Raw genomic sequence first — 17500 nt, forward strand, 5'->3', positions numbered from 1 at the left:
GATGGTGGGTATCTTTTATTTGTTTCAATCATTAGACTGCGGCCATGCTGGAGCACCGTCTTCAAAAATTGTCAGTCGAATGAATCGACTCCATTGCTTTTTTTTAAGTCTGGTACTTAACCGCCAAGTTACGGACGCGTAAACACACCAACACCAGTTGTGAAGCGGTTGAGGGGGACCGATACAGACACGAACACGAAGACGCGCGCGCGCGCAGACACATACTCACACATACACACACACTCGTATATGTGTGTGTGTGTATACGACAGGCTTCTTTTAGTTTCCGTCTACCAAATCCACCCACAAGGCTTTGGTCGGTCCGAGACTATAGTAGAAGACATTTGCCTAAAGTGCCACGCAGTGGGGCTGAACCTGGAACAATAAAAACGAAGAGCCGAAGTCCCGGCAATTCCATCCCTAGTTATTGATACTCTCAGCCAATCAATATACACTTCACATATCTCCACGGTTTATTATTTTTTTACATCATCATGATTTACTACATCACACGATCAGAATAAAATATATATATCAGAGTACGATAAATCTATTGTATGATTTCTTTAAGCTTCTGTTGATACTATCGTGATTGATTATACTCCATCACCATGACAAAAAGCCACCTCCATAATAAATCCCGTAGACCTTCTATCTTTGCCAGATTATTCTTGTAATAGACATGAACATCGTTCTACACATTAGTCTATATTGCAGCAGGAGCTGAGAAAGCATTCGACTAGACTGTATCTGCTGCAGTAAACAGAATGTGTCAATATTCCCTAAATAGTACTGCGAACACTCAATAATAATAACAACTATAATATTAACGATTTCTTTTTATTATCGAAAGGGCGACGGATGGAGAACATTTGTAATGACGTTTTCTTCATTTGCTACAAGGTCACCGAAGAGAGAGAGTAAAAGTGGGGGTGTTACATTGAAAAAAATAAATCTCAGTTGAAAGAAATATAAAAATATTCAATTAGAAACAAAAAAAAAACGTTAAATTAATAATCATATTGGCTTCAAATTTTGGCACAAGCTATGGGGGAGGGATTAAGTCAATTAATTGGCCCCAGTGCTCCGCTGGTACTTATTTTATCGACCCCGGGAGGATGAAAGGCAAAGTAGACCTCGACAGAATTTGAATGCCGCTGAGCAATTTGTACTCACCAGGAATACTACGGCAAGTGCTCCTCTCTTCTCAGCAAGTGCTCCTCTCTTCCTTCTTAATCCTCACTTTCCTTTTCAAATGGAATTTTAAAACGTCTTTGAGGCTTTGGTTGAAAAGGAACGTGTCTATCTTGAGTCCTTTGTCTTATCCACCGCACAACCTCTTCCGCCATAGCCTGAGAAAAACTACCTGCCCTTCCCCACTAAAGAAATGTGGCGGGACGATCATCACAAGTCGGTCGATAGCCAGATCCGACCTACACATTATAGCAGGCGTTTGACATAACTTCTCAAGTCAGTATTGCTATAGCACTGAACGAGTGAGTGCAGGACGGTTTCTTTGCTCTGTGCGCATCTCGAAAAGATGCGGCTGACGGTACTGCAATGCCTGTAGAGTCTATCCCGAACCGGCAATGCCTATAGAGTTTATCCCAGTAGCATTGCCGGCTAAAGATTTCTGGAAATTATCTATTGACCCCGGCCCAAAAGCCTTTTGGAAAAGACCAGCCAGTTGATTTTTGTCGACGCCCAGTTTCCTCGAAGACATCGTCGCTCTTACCCACCGCTAATCCTCTAAACAACTCTATAGTGGAACATCCACCGACTGCATTTCTGACTGTTTAGTGTGAGCGCCTGACAGTACTCAAGGTGTCAAAAATTCTGCGATTGATTCAGGACAGCAGGTATGTCAGAAACAAGCTGCGGAAAAGCTCCATATAAAACAAACAGCAGTCAATCCTTCTCACAGTCTAGGAAACGCTGGGGATGTCGTAGCCTCCGCGCATGTCTGCACACCATCAGTCACATCTCCAATCCCCCATTCAGCGGATGCTGACATCAAGTGGACTGTCTGACCAGCGGGACGTGTCCTCTCTACAAATTAACAAAAGAGCAAGCGCCCCGTTTGGTCATGTTTTGGCAGTAGTTGATGATGGGTGCGATGTAGGCCCAACCCTTCAGGGATAGTTTCCTCTCGCCCTATTTCTGGTAAGGCTATACACTCTGCTCGTCATTTCTCGTTAGGTCTTGTTTATCCGAAGGTCTGAAGCAAACTAAACTCCAAACAATTTAACTGGTCCGTCCAGTGCCTAACGACGCTGTTCGACGATATGGACCTGCTTTTCCAGGTGGTCCAACGACTTCTTCCGTTTAATTTTTGCTCCTATCACAGATTCATATTACCATAGTGTAGTTCCGATTATTTCGATGTGTTTGATGGCCGAAACTATTACGGTGACGTCATGCGTATATGCAAACACGGATGTTCCGCATCTTAGTACTCGCGGATGTTGTTAAAAAAACTTTGACAGTAATGCCTCTAGAGTCAACACGTTGAAAAGAGGAGGGAGAGTGTATCCTTGACAATCTGATCGCATTATACTGAGCGATTCCGACAGGTGTCCACTTACTCTGATCTTGAGTAAATGTCACAATGCATTGCATCCCCTGAAGACGGCGTCGAAACCAGCCGCCTTCAAGACATCTACCAAATTTATTGATGGTCAACCTTATCGAAAGCTTTCAGCTGATTACTCAACCTTTTTATGATGTACAATGTGAGATAAAGGTTGTCAAGGACAGATCTGTATGGCATGGCATATATTTGCGCTTCACCCATCGACAACAAAGGCCGACAGACTTGACATCTACATTTATCAGAGTTATTGACCTAAACTTGTTAAAATCATTCCCTTTGTTTGGGTCTTTTCTCAGCAACACCACAATTCTATTCGCAGGACTGGAAATTTACCCGTTTTGCTGCCAGTTGATAAGAGGCCCGTAAACAAGTCTGGTATTTGACAATAAAGCTCGTAAAGCAGACCATCCAGCTCCGGTGATGTCTCTATCATGCAATCCATCATCGCTTCATGTATTTCGTCAACTCTTATTGGTCTTTCCCAGAACTCCACATTCCCAGTCGAGAGCTGCAACAGACCATCGAGGTAGCGGAGAAGTCTACCCTTTCTCCCGTTTACCGTTCGCCCCATAAACTTAAGCAAAGTATTACTGCAAAAACGCTTACATCTGCTTGGAATCGAGTAGCAAATGCCCCACCCGATCCGTAAAAGATTAATTCTGGCTTCATACCCTATTCTCTTAGCACAATCTATTGAATGATAACTCAGAAAAAGTTTACCAATGTTTGTATACACATAAATACACTTTTCTAAATTTATATAATTATATATTTATATAATTATATATTTGTAAGATATAAAATCAAAAATATAATATAGACATACTTTTCATCTCATCTTTATTAACATTTCCCAATCTAATTCTTTGTATGTTGCATCCCTCATGATAAGTTACTTCTGTCTTTCTACCATCTCCCTCACATAAACTTTTACAAACATAATTATATTTAAATATAATGATAGATATATTTTTCAAACAAATTTGATATTTTAACAGAATTTCAACGTTCAATATTAGCTAAATTTTAAACGATCAATTTCTAATCAAAAGGACCCTGCGTCCTACTAAGTAGTTTGTTTACATTTGAAAATTCCTAAACATAGTCCTCAAATAAGTTATTTAGAATCCCATAAGTTCCGTCCGAATTTTGAATACAGAAAACAAGTGATCAAATGTTATATTTAATTGAAATTTAGTCATCAATGCACTTTCCCTGATTATCTATGACTTCCTTCCATCTATTTACAAGCTTTTTAATCCCATCAATGTAAAACTTATTTGGTTTCAAAGCGAAGAACTCTGAAACGTCAGTTTCGACCTCCTCCAGGCTTGCAAAAATTATGTCCCCCAAATGATTCTATAAACTACACAACAAGTGGTAGTCTGAAGGAGCAACGTCGGGAGAATAAGGTGGATGAGGAATTTTTTCCCAACCAAGCTCTTCGATCTTTGTGGAGTCGTGCATTGTCCTGATGAAACGTCACTCCTTTTCGATTCACTAAAGCGTGTCTTTTTTTCTTCAAAGCTTGGTTCAAACGCTCTAATTCCAGACAATAGACTTGAGCATTGATTGTTGCATTAGGTAGTAACAATCCAAAGTGAGTTACTCCTTTGCAATCCAACCAGGTAGAGAGAAGAACCTTTTTCCCCATGAAGTTCCCTTCTCGGTTGTGGTTGAGTTTTTTCCCCTTTACCAAGCCACTGTTTACGACGTTTAACATTTCGAAGAAGATCTGTTTTTCGTCACCAGTCACAAGTCTATCCAAAAAAGTTGAAATAAGTTCGCGAGAATGGAGAGAAGAGCAGATGTCAACTCGGAATTTGCGGTTGCTTTCAGACAATTGATGAGGCACCCATTTTCCAAGTTTAGGAGCATTTCCAAATTGTTAAAGATGATGATGAACAGTTGTATGGTTTGAACTAAGCTTTATTGCCAATTCTTCAACTGATAATGCAGGATTTTTTTCAAGTAATGCCTCAAGGAGCTTATCATCAAACTCAACTGGACATCCTGTTCGATCTTCATCTTCAAGACTGAAATCTCCACTCCTGAATTTTGCAAACCATCTTCTGCAAGTTCTTTCATTTAAACATTCTTTCCCATAAACTGAGTGTATGTTTCGAGTCACTTCGGCTGCAGAGTTTCCTTTTTTTGTACTCATAAAGCATTATGTGCCTCAAATGCTTTTTGGATACTTCCATGTTAGAAAGGGTTTTAATAAAAGAAATTTTTATTCTATTATTCTGTAAAATAATATTTAATTAGTTTAAATGTACACAAATGCATAAAAATAATTTTTAATTCCATTAGACATTCTAAAATACTATTAAATTTCATTCAATCTTAAAAAAGGTAAAATCGGACAGAACTTATGGGATGACCTGATAGAATGTTCAAAGTGATACTGATATCTTTATTGTCACGAAAAAATGTTCTTTAAAATAAGTTGCTGACTTTTAATAACAAGTTAGTGTTGTTGTTGTTGTTTACATGTACGATGTAATGATTGCAATAATTAGAAAGTGCCAATAATAATCAAATGACTGTTATACATCAGTTGCAAGAAAGTGCAGATAAAAAGTTCATTTCTAGAGTTTAGAAAAAATTATACAAGGTTCAAAATAATATTGATATTTTTATTGCACCAAAAATGTACATCAAAATAAGTTGACAAGTTAGTATTCTTGTTCATATCTATGATGTAATGATTATAATACTTTGAAAGTACCGATCATAATCGCATAATGATTATAGTAATTTGAAGTGTCAGTTATAATCAAATAATGGTTATATGTTATTTGCTAGAAAGTGCAGTTAAAATATTTTCATATAATGAATGACTGGTATATTTAAATGAATACACATTGGTAAGACACAAAAATTTAGTAAAGTACAAGGAATGTTTGGGAGTAAAAACATTGATCTAACCTAAAGATAAAACACGAGAAGATTTGCCAATAGTTGGAATGCATGGAAGTATATGTGGGCATGGATGTAAGTACACGTATCTGGATTCTGTAGAGTGCATAAGTAGGGTTTGTGTAGAGCTTGGTGATAAAAGCAGAAGTAAATATATCGAAAAGATAGTGTGTGTGTGTGTGTGTGTGTGTGTGTGTGCGCGCGCGCACATTTGGATATGAATATTTCTGAGTGAATGGATATCGGTATGTAGAAATGGGTAATGGCAAATTAATACGTTCATGTTCGTCAAGAATCTCATTGACTATCAAAAGACTTTCTTCTGAACAAAAATAAATGAAATTAAGGTTTTCGAGCAGAGCAAGTAGATATCATGCTGGGAGTAATGAAAATGGGTCATTTGAAGGAAAACAGTTACTGACAATAAAAATAAAAGATACTTCGAGTCCATGTCTTAAGACAAAAAAAAACCTTTACAATAAAGTAAAAAGATAAAAAAACAGAAATAGACAGAATGTCAGTTTAGATTTATATTTCTGCATTAATTTGTTTTTGTTTTTTTTTTCGCTTCTATCAACGAATTTCTTCTTTTTTTTTTTTTGAAAATTATATTTATATTCTTACTGCCACTATATACATAGTTTTGGTATTTTAACTTGTATCAACTTGAATCTATGAGCTACTCTGTAAAGAGAGAAAGCTAATTATGCAAAGGTATATACAAGAAAGGAGTTTGAATGTGATTCAGCAGTACTTTAAAGCAATCTAGTTGGTTTGGCTGCCAGCATTTCAAAAATTAAAGTTTATCGAAAATTTTAAAACTTGGCACATTAATATATTTTTCCAAGCTGAATTGCTGGAGTTATTTTACTTTTTCCAGAAAATTGTTTTTAAAAAGTTATAGAGGTTTAAAATTTGATCATTTTCACCCAGTCAGTAAACAGGATGTGGAAGCTGTCATTTTGTGCGTGACTTTTCTATTCTTTTATTCTTTTACTTGTTTCAGTCATTTAACTGCGGCGATGCTGGAGCACAGCATCCTGAAAATAGCACGTGTTGTCAATATTTGTAAACAACACGTGTTTTGTAGTTTGAAGCATTCAATATGCATTTAATGCGATAGCACGAACTTAAAAGGTATCTAAAAAAAACAACTTATTTAGCTGTTATTCTTAGCACACCTCACAACCGCCTCGATGACAAAATGAAACGAGTAAACAAGTAGTTTTAAGCATTCAATATGCATTTAATGCAAATGCGATGAACAACAGGTTACATGCGATAAACACATTACAATTTCCCCCCACAAATGTTTTCAATACAGACTTTAACAGAAATATTTGGAAGAATTAAATAAAAGTTCTCCGGCAACTTTCTTTCGTGCAAATTTATGTTTATGTTAATTTAAAAGATTTATCTAAAAAAGTTATTTATCTGTTATTTTTAGCACACCTCACAACCACCTCAATGGCAAAAAGAAACGAGTAAACAATTAGTTTTGAATATCCAATGTGCATTTAATGCAAATGCGATGAACAACACGTTGCAAATTAAATATTTAAAAAAAACAAACATGTTGTTGACCAGTTCATAAATTCACATGCTCAATTCTCCACAGACAGGTAAAACAAATGGTTTCAATATATTTGTCAACACGTGCTTTCTCGCAGAACTCGTGTTCCGCTTGTTACTATGGATACAGGCATGAATGTGTCTGTAGCTTACGATTGGCTAAAATTATCAAACTTTTCAAACTTTTATTGCTAATAACTCTTTTATTTATTGATTTATAGCGAAAATGATTTTCACATCATTCATTAGCCAATAAAAGTGTATCATTACACTGAATATGAAATCAATTCGAACAGAATTGATGCTGGTAGCCAAACCGACTTGAATCACTTTAAAAGCAACCTACCTGATGAAGTGATGGCGTACATCTGCTGCTGGGTCATGGTTATGTAATTATTTATAAAATAATTTACGTAATGGTTTGAGACTGAAAACTCAGAAATCTGCAGCTGTCGCCACTGCACGGAGACAGATGCTGTAATTTGTAAATAAACAAATTTGTATTTAAAGGCTGTTTATTCCATCTTTTTGTTGTACAATTCATATATATATATATATATATATATAAATACTCTTTTACTTGTTTCAGTCATTTGACTGTGGCCATGATGGAGCACCGCCTTTAGTCGAGCAAATCGACCCCAGGACTTATTCTTTGTAAGCATAGTTCTTATTCTATCGGTCTTTTTTGCCGAACCGCTAAGTTACGAGGACGTAAACATACCACCATGGGTTGTCAAGCGATGTTGGGGGCGCCAAACACAAACATATACACATACATATATACGACAGGCTTCTTTCGGTTTGCGTCTACCATATCCACTCACAAGGCTTTAGTTGGCCCGAGGCTATATATATATACAGCTTGCTTCAAGACTATCTGGTGGATGGACCCTGAACGAAGCTACACTGAAAATTATGCCCTGTTGCGCTTGCAACTGCCCATACTCTGTGCAGTGGAAACACGTGTAGGCCGTAATAACCATAAGAATATGGTGTATGAAATTGTAAAATAAAAGGAAATAAATTTGGGGGATTAACAATTTCCATATTCTATATCGTTATAATTATTGCTAATATACATTCCAGATAATATTACCATCCAGAGAAGCGAACATGGAATTAACCATCGGAGGAATTTACAGCGTGAGTAACAACTCATAACAGTCATAGACGTTAAATACTAATCGATACAGTTAGCCGTAACCTGGAACATAATTGAGAGCCACCGCGGTATCCACCCGGATAATATATCCCTCTAAATATATATATATATATATATATATATATATATATATATATATATATATATATATTATATATATATATATGATTGATTGATTGATTGATTGATTGATTGATTGATTGATTGATTTGCTAGGCTCCTCTCCTCGGAAGATAATATTTGAACGTTAAGATCTTATGACAGGTGCGAGTGGAGGTATGTTTGCGTGTGTGTTTGAAAAGGGTGGGGAGATCGGAATATTAATAGAAGGGGATTTTGGTTTCCTGGGTGGCACGCTTAAGTTCTACTACTGTGGGTGTCGTTGTTGCTGTTGCTACTATTGTTGGTGTTGGTGTTGGTGTTGGTGCTGCTGTTGTTGTTCCGCTGCCGTTGAGACAAGGGCATTGACGGCATGAGAATCTCTTGTCTTCAACTTTTTGTTGAGGACAGAAAGCTTTTAAGTGAAACCATGACTCTCTGCCCTCAACCACAACATGCAGATCCACTCTATTGGGTAAATGAATTTGGTATGCGATCTTTTCCAATTCCTCCGGATTAATCTGGAGGAAGTTTTCCACCGTGGTCCCGGACAACTTCCTCTCCATTTTAAGGCCTTACATTTTAAGGTAAGAGCTAGTCGATTACATCGACCCTCAGTGCTCGACTGATAGTGTTTTATCGACTCCAAAATGATGAAGGGCAAAATCGATCTCAGTGGCATTTGAACTCAGAACGTAAAGGCAGAAGAAATGCGCTAAGCATTTTATCCAACGTGCTAACGATTCTGCCACCTCGCAGTCCTAGTAATAATCTATCTACCTATATTCTACTAAAACTCTGTGATTGCTTGATTGCGCGTGTGCGTGCGTGCTTGTCTGTAATTTAATACAGCCAAACTGGCGCACATTGGGAAAATACTCTGAAAGTAAGGCACCCCTGAAATGTGAATACAAACGGAATGAAACAAGTTTCACGTAAATTGGACCACGGATTCCCGAGGTACCCATTTTGTTCTTAGTAACTTCATAAATAGCCAAAACAGCGCATAATGGGAAAATACTCCGAAAGTAACATAACCCTAAAAACTTTTTCTATTAATTTTATGTTTACCTTTTATAACAATTCCTTTTGCATTTTTGTAGAAGTGTGCACATATGCCATAAATAGATGCTTTTACTGGAGTTCAAGTTAATCCCAGAAGCTCTATTCCTATTAGATACCGTAAATAGTCAATAAAACCTTACGAACGAATTGAAATATTTAACTGAATCATCATAAAATTAACTCTCATTTTAATGCAATGTTGAAATCAGCTTCAATGTATTATAACCTGAACCGTCAGTGACCCAACGGGTTATGGATAGTCTAGTAGTAATTATTATTGCCGCTCAGGAACGAGCCATTAGGGCAAATTTGATAGCGATAAAAATCGACAAACCTCGGTCAGACAGCAAATGTAAAATTTGCAGGAAAGGAGACAGAAGTATTAATCATCTCTTGAACGAGTGCAGTAAGCTTGCACAAAGAGTAAGCGCAGACATAACTGAGTAGGTAAAAGAGTGCATTGCGATGTTAGCCGAGTGTGTGCCTTTGAAATAACAGGAAATTGGTGGGAACATGAACCAGAATCTGCGATAGAAAATAAGAATTATAGATTTTGAAGGACTTCCCCATAAAGACTGATTGAAGCTAGAAGATCAGATATAACTACAGAGGAGAAGATATACAACAGTGTAAATTCATAGATTTTGCAATACCATAGGATAACAGGGAAACTAGAAAATTAGAAATTCCAGGATCTTGCCAGAGCGGTTAAGAGATTATGGAAGACTAAGATAACAGTTATACCTGTGGTAATTGGTGTACTTGGCACAACACCCAAACTGCTACCCAAGAGACTGAATGATATTTGAAATAACAGGAAATTGGTGGGAACATGAACCAGAATCTGCGATAGAAAATAAGAATTATAGATTTTGAAGGACTTGACCCTTGTAATTTATACACACACACACACATTTGTTGTTATCTTTTCTCTCAAGTAACAGTCGTGCCTCTGAAGACGAGCCAACAGCAGCAATATTAGTTGATGAAGCAGCTCTCCGACTTCAAATAGTCTTTCAAGTTCTTTCCATTTCAACAAGATTGAGTTCCAACCAATCAGCCGTTACAAGATGATGTATTCAACCGCGATCGAGATACGCCATAGATTACAAGACATTGCTAATGATCGTTGCTATTTGAATAAACTAACACAATCTCTTTGGTCATCTGTTAAATGGTCACCTATTATCTTCAGATCTATGATCAATTTCTTTATCGGTCTCCATCTTTATCATCATCGTCGTCGTCATCGTCATTGTCGTGCCGGTACCACCATCACTACCATCGCAAAATGTAACATTAGCAGAGGAGCTATTTTTCTCACGCTTATTTTCATTTCTATGTCGTGCAACTACGTTTGATTTACGCTTGGATGATGTATATTCAGTGTACATTAGAGAAACCTGATTCGCGATAACATCGCTTATAACCTAGTCTAAATCTTGATAAGAACATTCTTCGGCTTTGTTAAAGTTCTTGCCCAATGTACGAACTTTTATATTAATTTCTAGTTAATATTAACTAATTAATAATCCAAAACAGCAACTGAATATATTATGTGTGTGTGTGTTTGTATGAGTGTGTGAGTGAGTGTGTGTGTGTGTGTGTGTGTGTGTGTGTGTGTGTGTGTGTGTGTGTGTGTGTGTGTGTGTGTGTGTGTGTAAGAATGGATAAGGTAAGCAGAAAAGAAAAAACACTACATGTGGTCTATCAAACATTAAATTCTGTGACAACTTCATAGTGTTAAAGTTCTTAAGATAGCGAAGAGAAAGAAATGTAGAAAACTATATATGCACACGCACACACACACACACACACACGCACGCACACACACACACACCACACACACACACACACACACACACACACGAGGTTAAGTCAAGAATTATACGTAGTCTTGTTTCTGTAATTTATTAAAACAAAACCAAGGGTTGAATAATTACATCATTTTTCGACATAGTTCCTCTTCTTTTCGATGTCCTTCTTCCAGCGGCCCGCAAGTTTGCTTTTCACGTCGGAGAAAGTTTTCAACTGTTCGCGCAGCCATTTATGCACTGCTTCCGGTGCTTCTTCGTCCGTAGTAAACCGATGACCTCGTAAAGGAAGTTTGAGCGATTCAAAGAGGTAATAGTTTGAAAAGACGAGATCTGAATTTTATGAGGGTGTTCCGGCAACTCAAAACTTAATTTTTCAATGGTTTCAACGATGTGGGCGATTATGGTGTATTGTCGTGCAACAATAACACTTGATTTCACAATTGAACTCGGCGTCTAATGCGAATAACTGGTTTCAGTTTGTTGGTCAACATTCCACTGTAGCCAACACTGATAACTGTAGACCCCCCTTTTCCAGGGATCGTTCCTGTATAGGCCCTTTTGCATCCCCAAAACCTATTAGAATCACTTTTACTGCAAAAGATTGAGTCTTGAATTTCTTTTTCACTAGCGACATTGGGTGTTTCCACTCAATGCTCTGCCTTTTGGATTCTAGTCCAAAGTGAAGAGCCCAGTTCTCCTTTCCTGTGACTATTCTCTCTAAAAAAAAGTTGGCTTTCATGTTTATAGCTGTCGAATAAACGTTGACAGATCACATGATTGCGCTTATGCTCTTAGTTAAGCTCTCTTGGCACCCAGCTTGCAGAGACTTTACGCAATCGAAGCCTGTCACGGATGATTTCGGATGCAGAACCATGACTAATTTGAAGAGAACATGCCACCTCATCGATGGCCACTCGCCGGTTCGCCAGAACTATCTCTCGAATTTCTTGAATCTTCAGTGGTGGAGGCTGATGGGTGTTTTGCTCTCTTTTCGCACATCAGGCTTGTCCAGCTATTTTAAAACTTTTTGATCCACTCATAAACACTTATGGGCAGTAGAACACTGTCTCTGTATTGCACGGAAAGCTTGCGATGAACTTCAACTCCTGGCACATCTTCTGAACAAAGAAATTGGATCATTAATCTCTGCACTTCCTTGGTGCACATTGCCAGTTAAACGGTTGTACTTATTCTGCAACACAAGAAAGAAAACTGGAAAGATGACGGTCAAACCTCGGTTGTGTAACCACAAGGTTACCTCCTCTTGGGACAGGGGCGCTGAAGGCATTGCAGCCAACCTAAATAATGTTTTGGCGGAAGTGCAGATAATGTTTGACTTCCCCTAGAATGTACGTATGTATTATATATATATATATATATATATATATATATATAGATATATATATATATATACATGAATGTATGTATGTATTTTATACAGATAGATAGATAGATAGATAGATAGATAGATAGATAGATAGATAGATAGATAGATAGATAGATATGTATACATATACACGCACACACACACACACACATACTCACGCACATATATCCATCTATGCATCATACTTGATTATGTACATTATTTATAGGCCAGTTACTGTGATATTTGTCCAGAAATAACAACTCTTATGAATGTACGGTTTTAAAAAAACATCGAAGGAAAACAAAAATTCATCCCGTCATCAGCGGCCAGCGAGAACATCAGGAATGTTTTGTTCGCTGTTGCGGAGACGACAAACTCTCGTCCAAACATGTGGATGACCACAAATACGCACCATTGAAAAGTCCCCTCCAAACCGAAATGCATCTGCGATTCTTACAAGTCGCTACTGAGACGAATTTTCGTCTCACTTCGATATTTCATACTGTACATCGATAAGAGTTGTTATCTCAAGACAAATATCGCAGTAACTGGCCTTTCAACAGTGTATGTACATAGATATTTTAATTCAATACTCACTAAAGTGCGTATAATGAATATATATATATATATGTAAGTACAATATAAAGAAAGTCAGGAGGTGTGTGATTAATATATTTTTGACCTGTAGATATCCATAAGATTGCGATCGTTTCGCAGCCAACTTCATGGGAAAATGATGTATCTTAATGTATAAAACAGTTATTAAGGTTTTCGCTGACTGTGAAATTCTTATAATTTCCAATTTCAAACTTTCCTTTTATCAAAATGCGGTGTTGATTATACTTTTATTATTGGAGAATTTAAACTACACGCTAATCTGAAAACAATTCTATTCAATGAGACGTCTCACATTTGTGTCTTTTTTTTTCTGCTGTTTTCTAACAATGATCTCTCTCCCTTTCTGTCCTTCTCTCACTCTCTCCCCCCCCTCTCTCTCTCTCTCCCCCTCTCTCTCTCTCTCTCTGTCCATCTCTCTGTTTATCGCCCCTATTTTTATATCCTTCTGATATTATCTCTCTCACTCTTATCCTCACCCCTCTTTTTCTTCAATGACATTTTCCATTCGGTCTTCATTTATATTTTTTTTTACTCCATATCTGTTTATCATATTATATCATATACCTTTTTATCATATCAAAATATGAAATTAGAAATTTCATATTTCAAGTTTCATTTGGTTATTCACACATGTGCATAATTACAGTCAAACAAATCGACCCCAGGACTTGCCTTTTTAAAGCCTAGTACTTATTCTATCAGTCTCTTCTGCCGATCCACGAAATTGAGGAGACGTAAACACACTAACGTCAGTTGTCAAGTGATGATGAGGATAAACACCGACACAAACACACGGACGTGTGTGCGTGTGTTCTTTCAGTCTCCGTCTACCAAATCCACTCACAAGGTGCCACGCAGTGGGACTGAACCCAGAACCAAGTGGTTGGGAAGCAAGCTTCTTGCCACACAGCCACGCCTGCGCCTATAATATGCAAAGATTTGCGGCAGTTTAAAATTATTTGATAAATCCTCGACGATTTCCACACCTAGAGTCAAATATTTGCTAATAATAGTGATATGCATATATACAGGGTGGCGCACGATAAAATAGCCCAGGTTCCGTAGCATTGTGCAAATACAGAAATAAATATACCAGTACTGGAAAGGACTCACTATTATAGGAAATTTTGAAAATGGTTCCTTGCGATATCAATACACAGTTGTGTCCATCTAACCATGTTTAGATACACCCGGCCTAAAGCAGTGACATCGATGACGGCAACCACATGCGTGATATTTTCCTTCAGTTTCTGCATTATATGCGGACATTTTGCTACACCGTTCTCTTCAAGTTTCCCCACAGATAACAATCACGCGTTGAAAGATCAGGAGAACGTGGTGGTCACAAATTTTTCCAAACTACTTTCCTCGGAGAATATCCCATTAACTCGCTGCATAGACACTAGAGAACTGTGACAAGTCGCCCAGTCCTGCTGGAAGAAGTAGACCTGTCTATCATCTTCAGTGAGTTGAGTGCAAGATTGATCTAAAATGTTCATGTAGACCTCCTCTGTCAAAAAAATAACGGTCCAAAGATGCGTGTCCCTGCAACACCACGCCAAACACCGATTTTTTTTTTTTTTTTTTGTGAAGTGACTACTCACAGGGTGAGAATTCTCCATTGCCCAGTACCGTGTGTTTTGTGAATGTACATGGCCAGAGAGATGAAACCATGCCTCATCACTCATTACGTACCGGAATGGGTGTAGCTCACCTTTAGCAATGCTATTCAGAAGCCACGTGCAGTAATTTGCTGGTTTGCTCTCGTCATCCGCTTTTAATTGCTGTACACATGTAAAATGATATTCGCTTAGACTTGAGACTTTTCAACACTTATTGGTATGACCTCCTGCTTATGTGAGACTGCTGCGCCAATTTAATGTTTGAATGTTTGGACATCGAGTATTCCTTTATCAATTTGTCACTCTTATCCATAAAATGTACGGATGCGGTGCAGTAATTCTGCTCTACTTTAACCTTCGGAGGTACGTGTTTCGTTGAAGAGATAAGGCCCAGTCCTAAAAGCTTTCATTTCCGATTTACACACTACTTTGTTTCAACGGACACCAGGTGTAGGACAACTACCTAGCTCTCCCCTTCGTGACGAGTCAATTTTTAGTATGATGGCAGAAATGTACTTCTCGAGAAATCAGCCCCTTGACAGAAATCCAGAGAAGATAAATCTGTTGACATTCAATAAGTGGAGGACAGTTTCGTCTTTCTACGTTTCAGACACGTTGATTGTACTAAAATACCTGTAAAGCTTATCTTAAGTCATAAGCTTGTAAATTATTCATGATGCTGATCTGCGACTCCTGGAAAGCTGTTCGGAATATCATCATCGATGCCTCGAACTATTCTTACTCCGGACGCTGTCGCTCATACTCCTGCTTTCCACTCATCACCTACTGATCAGAAAAGAGTGAACGTTCAACTGACTTCGTTGTGCTACTACTGGTAGAGAGCTCTGAGCGGCTGGCACACTCCTGACACCAAAGTGCCTCTTCTTGATCTACACTTGACCGGGAATGAAGCACTGCTACACTTTCAAATGACGACCACGCCTGGTCCCGTTTGCGAATCTATAAAAGATACAACTTCAGCGCATCAACAGATACGACATCTCGAAATCGCTGTGGGATGAATATTAATAAATGAGACCCCCGTCGCCTTGAAAAAGAATAGAATGCCTTAGATAATGTCATTCTAAAAGGACGGGATGGTCACGTGGGAACGCCTTTGATCATAGGTCTGCACAATCAGGATTTGACCCAAGGTTAAACAGTAAGAAGTAGTACGTCTGTCATAACCTCGATCACCAACCGTCGGTCTCTTCCTCCCCCCATACCCCCACCATCGCTACCACCAACAACAATAACAAAGCCGCCGCCACCACCACCAGACTTTTACAACAGCGTTACACTGTTTAACAACAGCTAAAGACTGGCTCGGCGCCCGTTATTCACCACATCCGTAATCCGATCACTTCATTTTTCTCTTTATTTACTTATTTATTGTTTAGTGGTTTGTGTTGTTTTCTCTCTGTTACATTGCTGCAGTGTGTGGCACAATGCGAAGATTCTGTTTTTGCCTTTTGACTTAATAAAACATCATCATCATCATCACCACATTAACCCGCCCCAGCATAAACACATCGATGCACCCAAACATTCCACACCGACACTTTTCACTCTCTCCTCATCGCAGCGTCCGCCGCTCATCTCTCTCCTACGGCCACATTATCTTCCTACTTAGCTCTTCACTTGTTCTTAATTGTTCTGCACCCAGATGAAGTTGAACTATCACTCTTAACAATAACAACAACAACTACTACTACTACTACTACTACTACTACTACTACTACTACTACTACTACTGCTGCTGCTGCTGCTGCTGTTGCTGCTGCTGCTGCTGCATCAAGACGGGTAAGGGTGATTTCACTGCGTCCGTTCTGAAATCACCCTTACTGCTATTACTACTACTACTACTGCTGCTGCTGCTGCAACCATCATTATCCCCACAATTACCACCATTTATAATAATAATAATAATATATTCTTTCTACTATAGGTAAAAAGACTGGAATTTGTGGGGAGGGGTAGTCAATTACATCGATCCCAGTACTTGACTGGTTCTTAATTTATCGACCCCGAAAGGATGAAAGGTAAAGTCGACCTCGGCGGAATTTGAACTCAGAATGTGAAGATGGACGAAATGTAACAACAACAACAACAATAATAATAATAATAATAATAATAATAATAATAATAATAATAATAATAATAATAGTAATAATAATAATAATAATAATAATAATAATAGTAATAATAATGGTTTCAAATTTTGGCACAAGGCCAGTAATTTCAGGGGAGGGGAAACAGTCGATTAACACCGACCCCACTACCCGACTGGTACTTTATTTTATCGACCCCGAAAAGTTAAAAGGCAAAATTGATCCCGGCGGAATTTAAACTTAAAATGTAAAGAATAAGAAAAAAATACCGCAAAGATTTTTTGATTTTTTTTTTTTTTTTTTTCTGCAATTCTGTTGGTCAAAGACGCCAGGAAGATGTCTCTGAAATGCTAACGGTGCTACTACTGCTAATTCTTGGTAGATTCCGTTCATTTTGGGGAACTACCATTAATAACTGTTGCAGTAGAGATAGTAGATCTAGCTTAGTGTTTGAGATGCTGTTGTTGTTAGCGGTAGAGACTTTGCTGTGAAGGGGGGGGGGGTTGAGACACGGGTTATGTTGTTATTGTTGTTAGTGCTGTGTTAA

The 17500-nt window shown here is 38.1% G+C and overlaps 1 protein-coding gene across 2 annotated transcripts in view; it reads left to right on the top strand.

The window, feature by feature from the left end:
* The window catches only part of LOC115220369, a 171797-nt gene that overhangs the window by 12846 nt on the left and 141451 nt on the right, over nucleotides 1–17500 (top strand). The window contains exon 2 of one of the 2 annotated variants that reach the window (XM_036510115.1): nucleotides 8177–8233. The exons of the other annotated variant lie outside the window; for it this stretch is intronic. Within the exon in view, the coding sequence (XP_036366008.1) occupies nucleotides 8177–8233 (57 nt within the window). The remainder of the gene's footprint in view (nucleotides 1–8176; nucleotides 8234–17500) is intronic. 2 annotated transcript variants of the gene reach the window in all.

This window comes from Octopus sinensis, linkage group LG16 (genome assembly GCF_006345805.1).
Source record: "Octopus sinensis linkage group LG16, ASM634580v1, whole genome shotgun sequence".
NCBI lineage: Eukaryota > Metazoa > Mollusca > Cephalopoda > Octopoda > Octopodidae > Octopus > Octopus sinensis.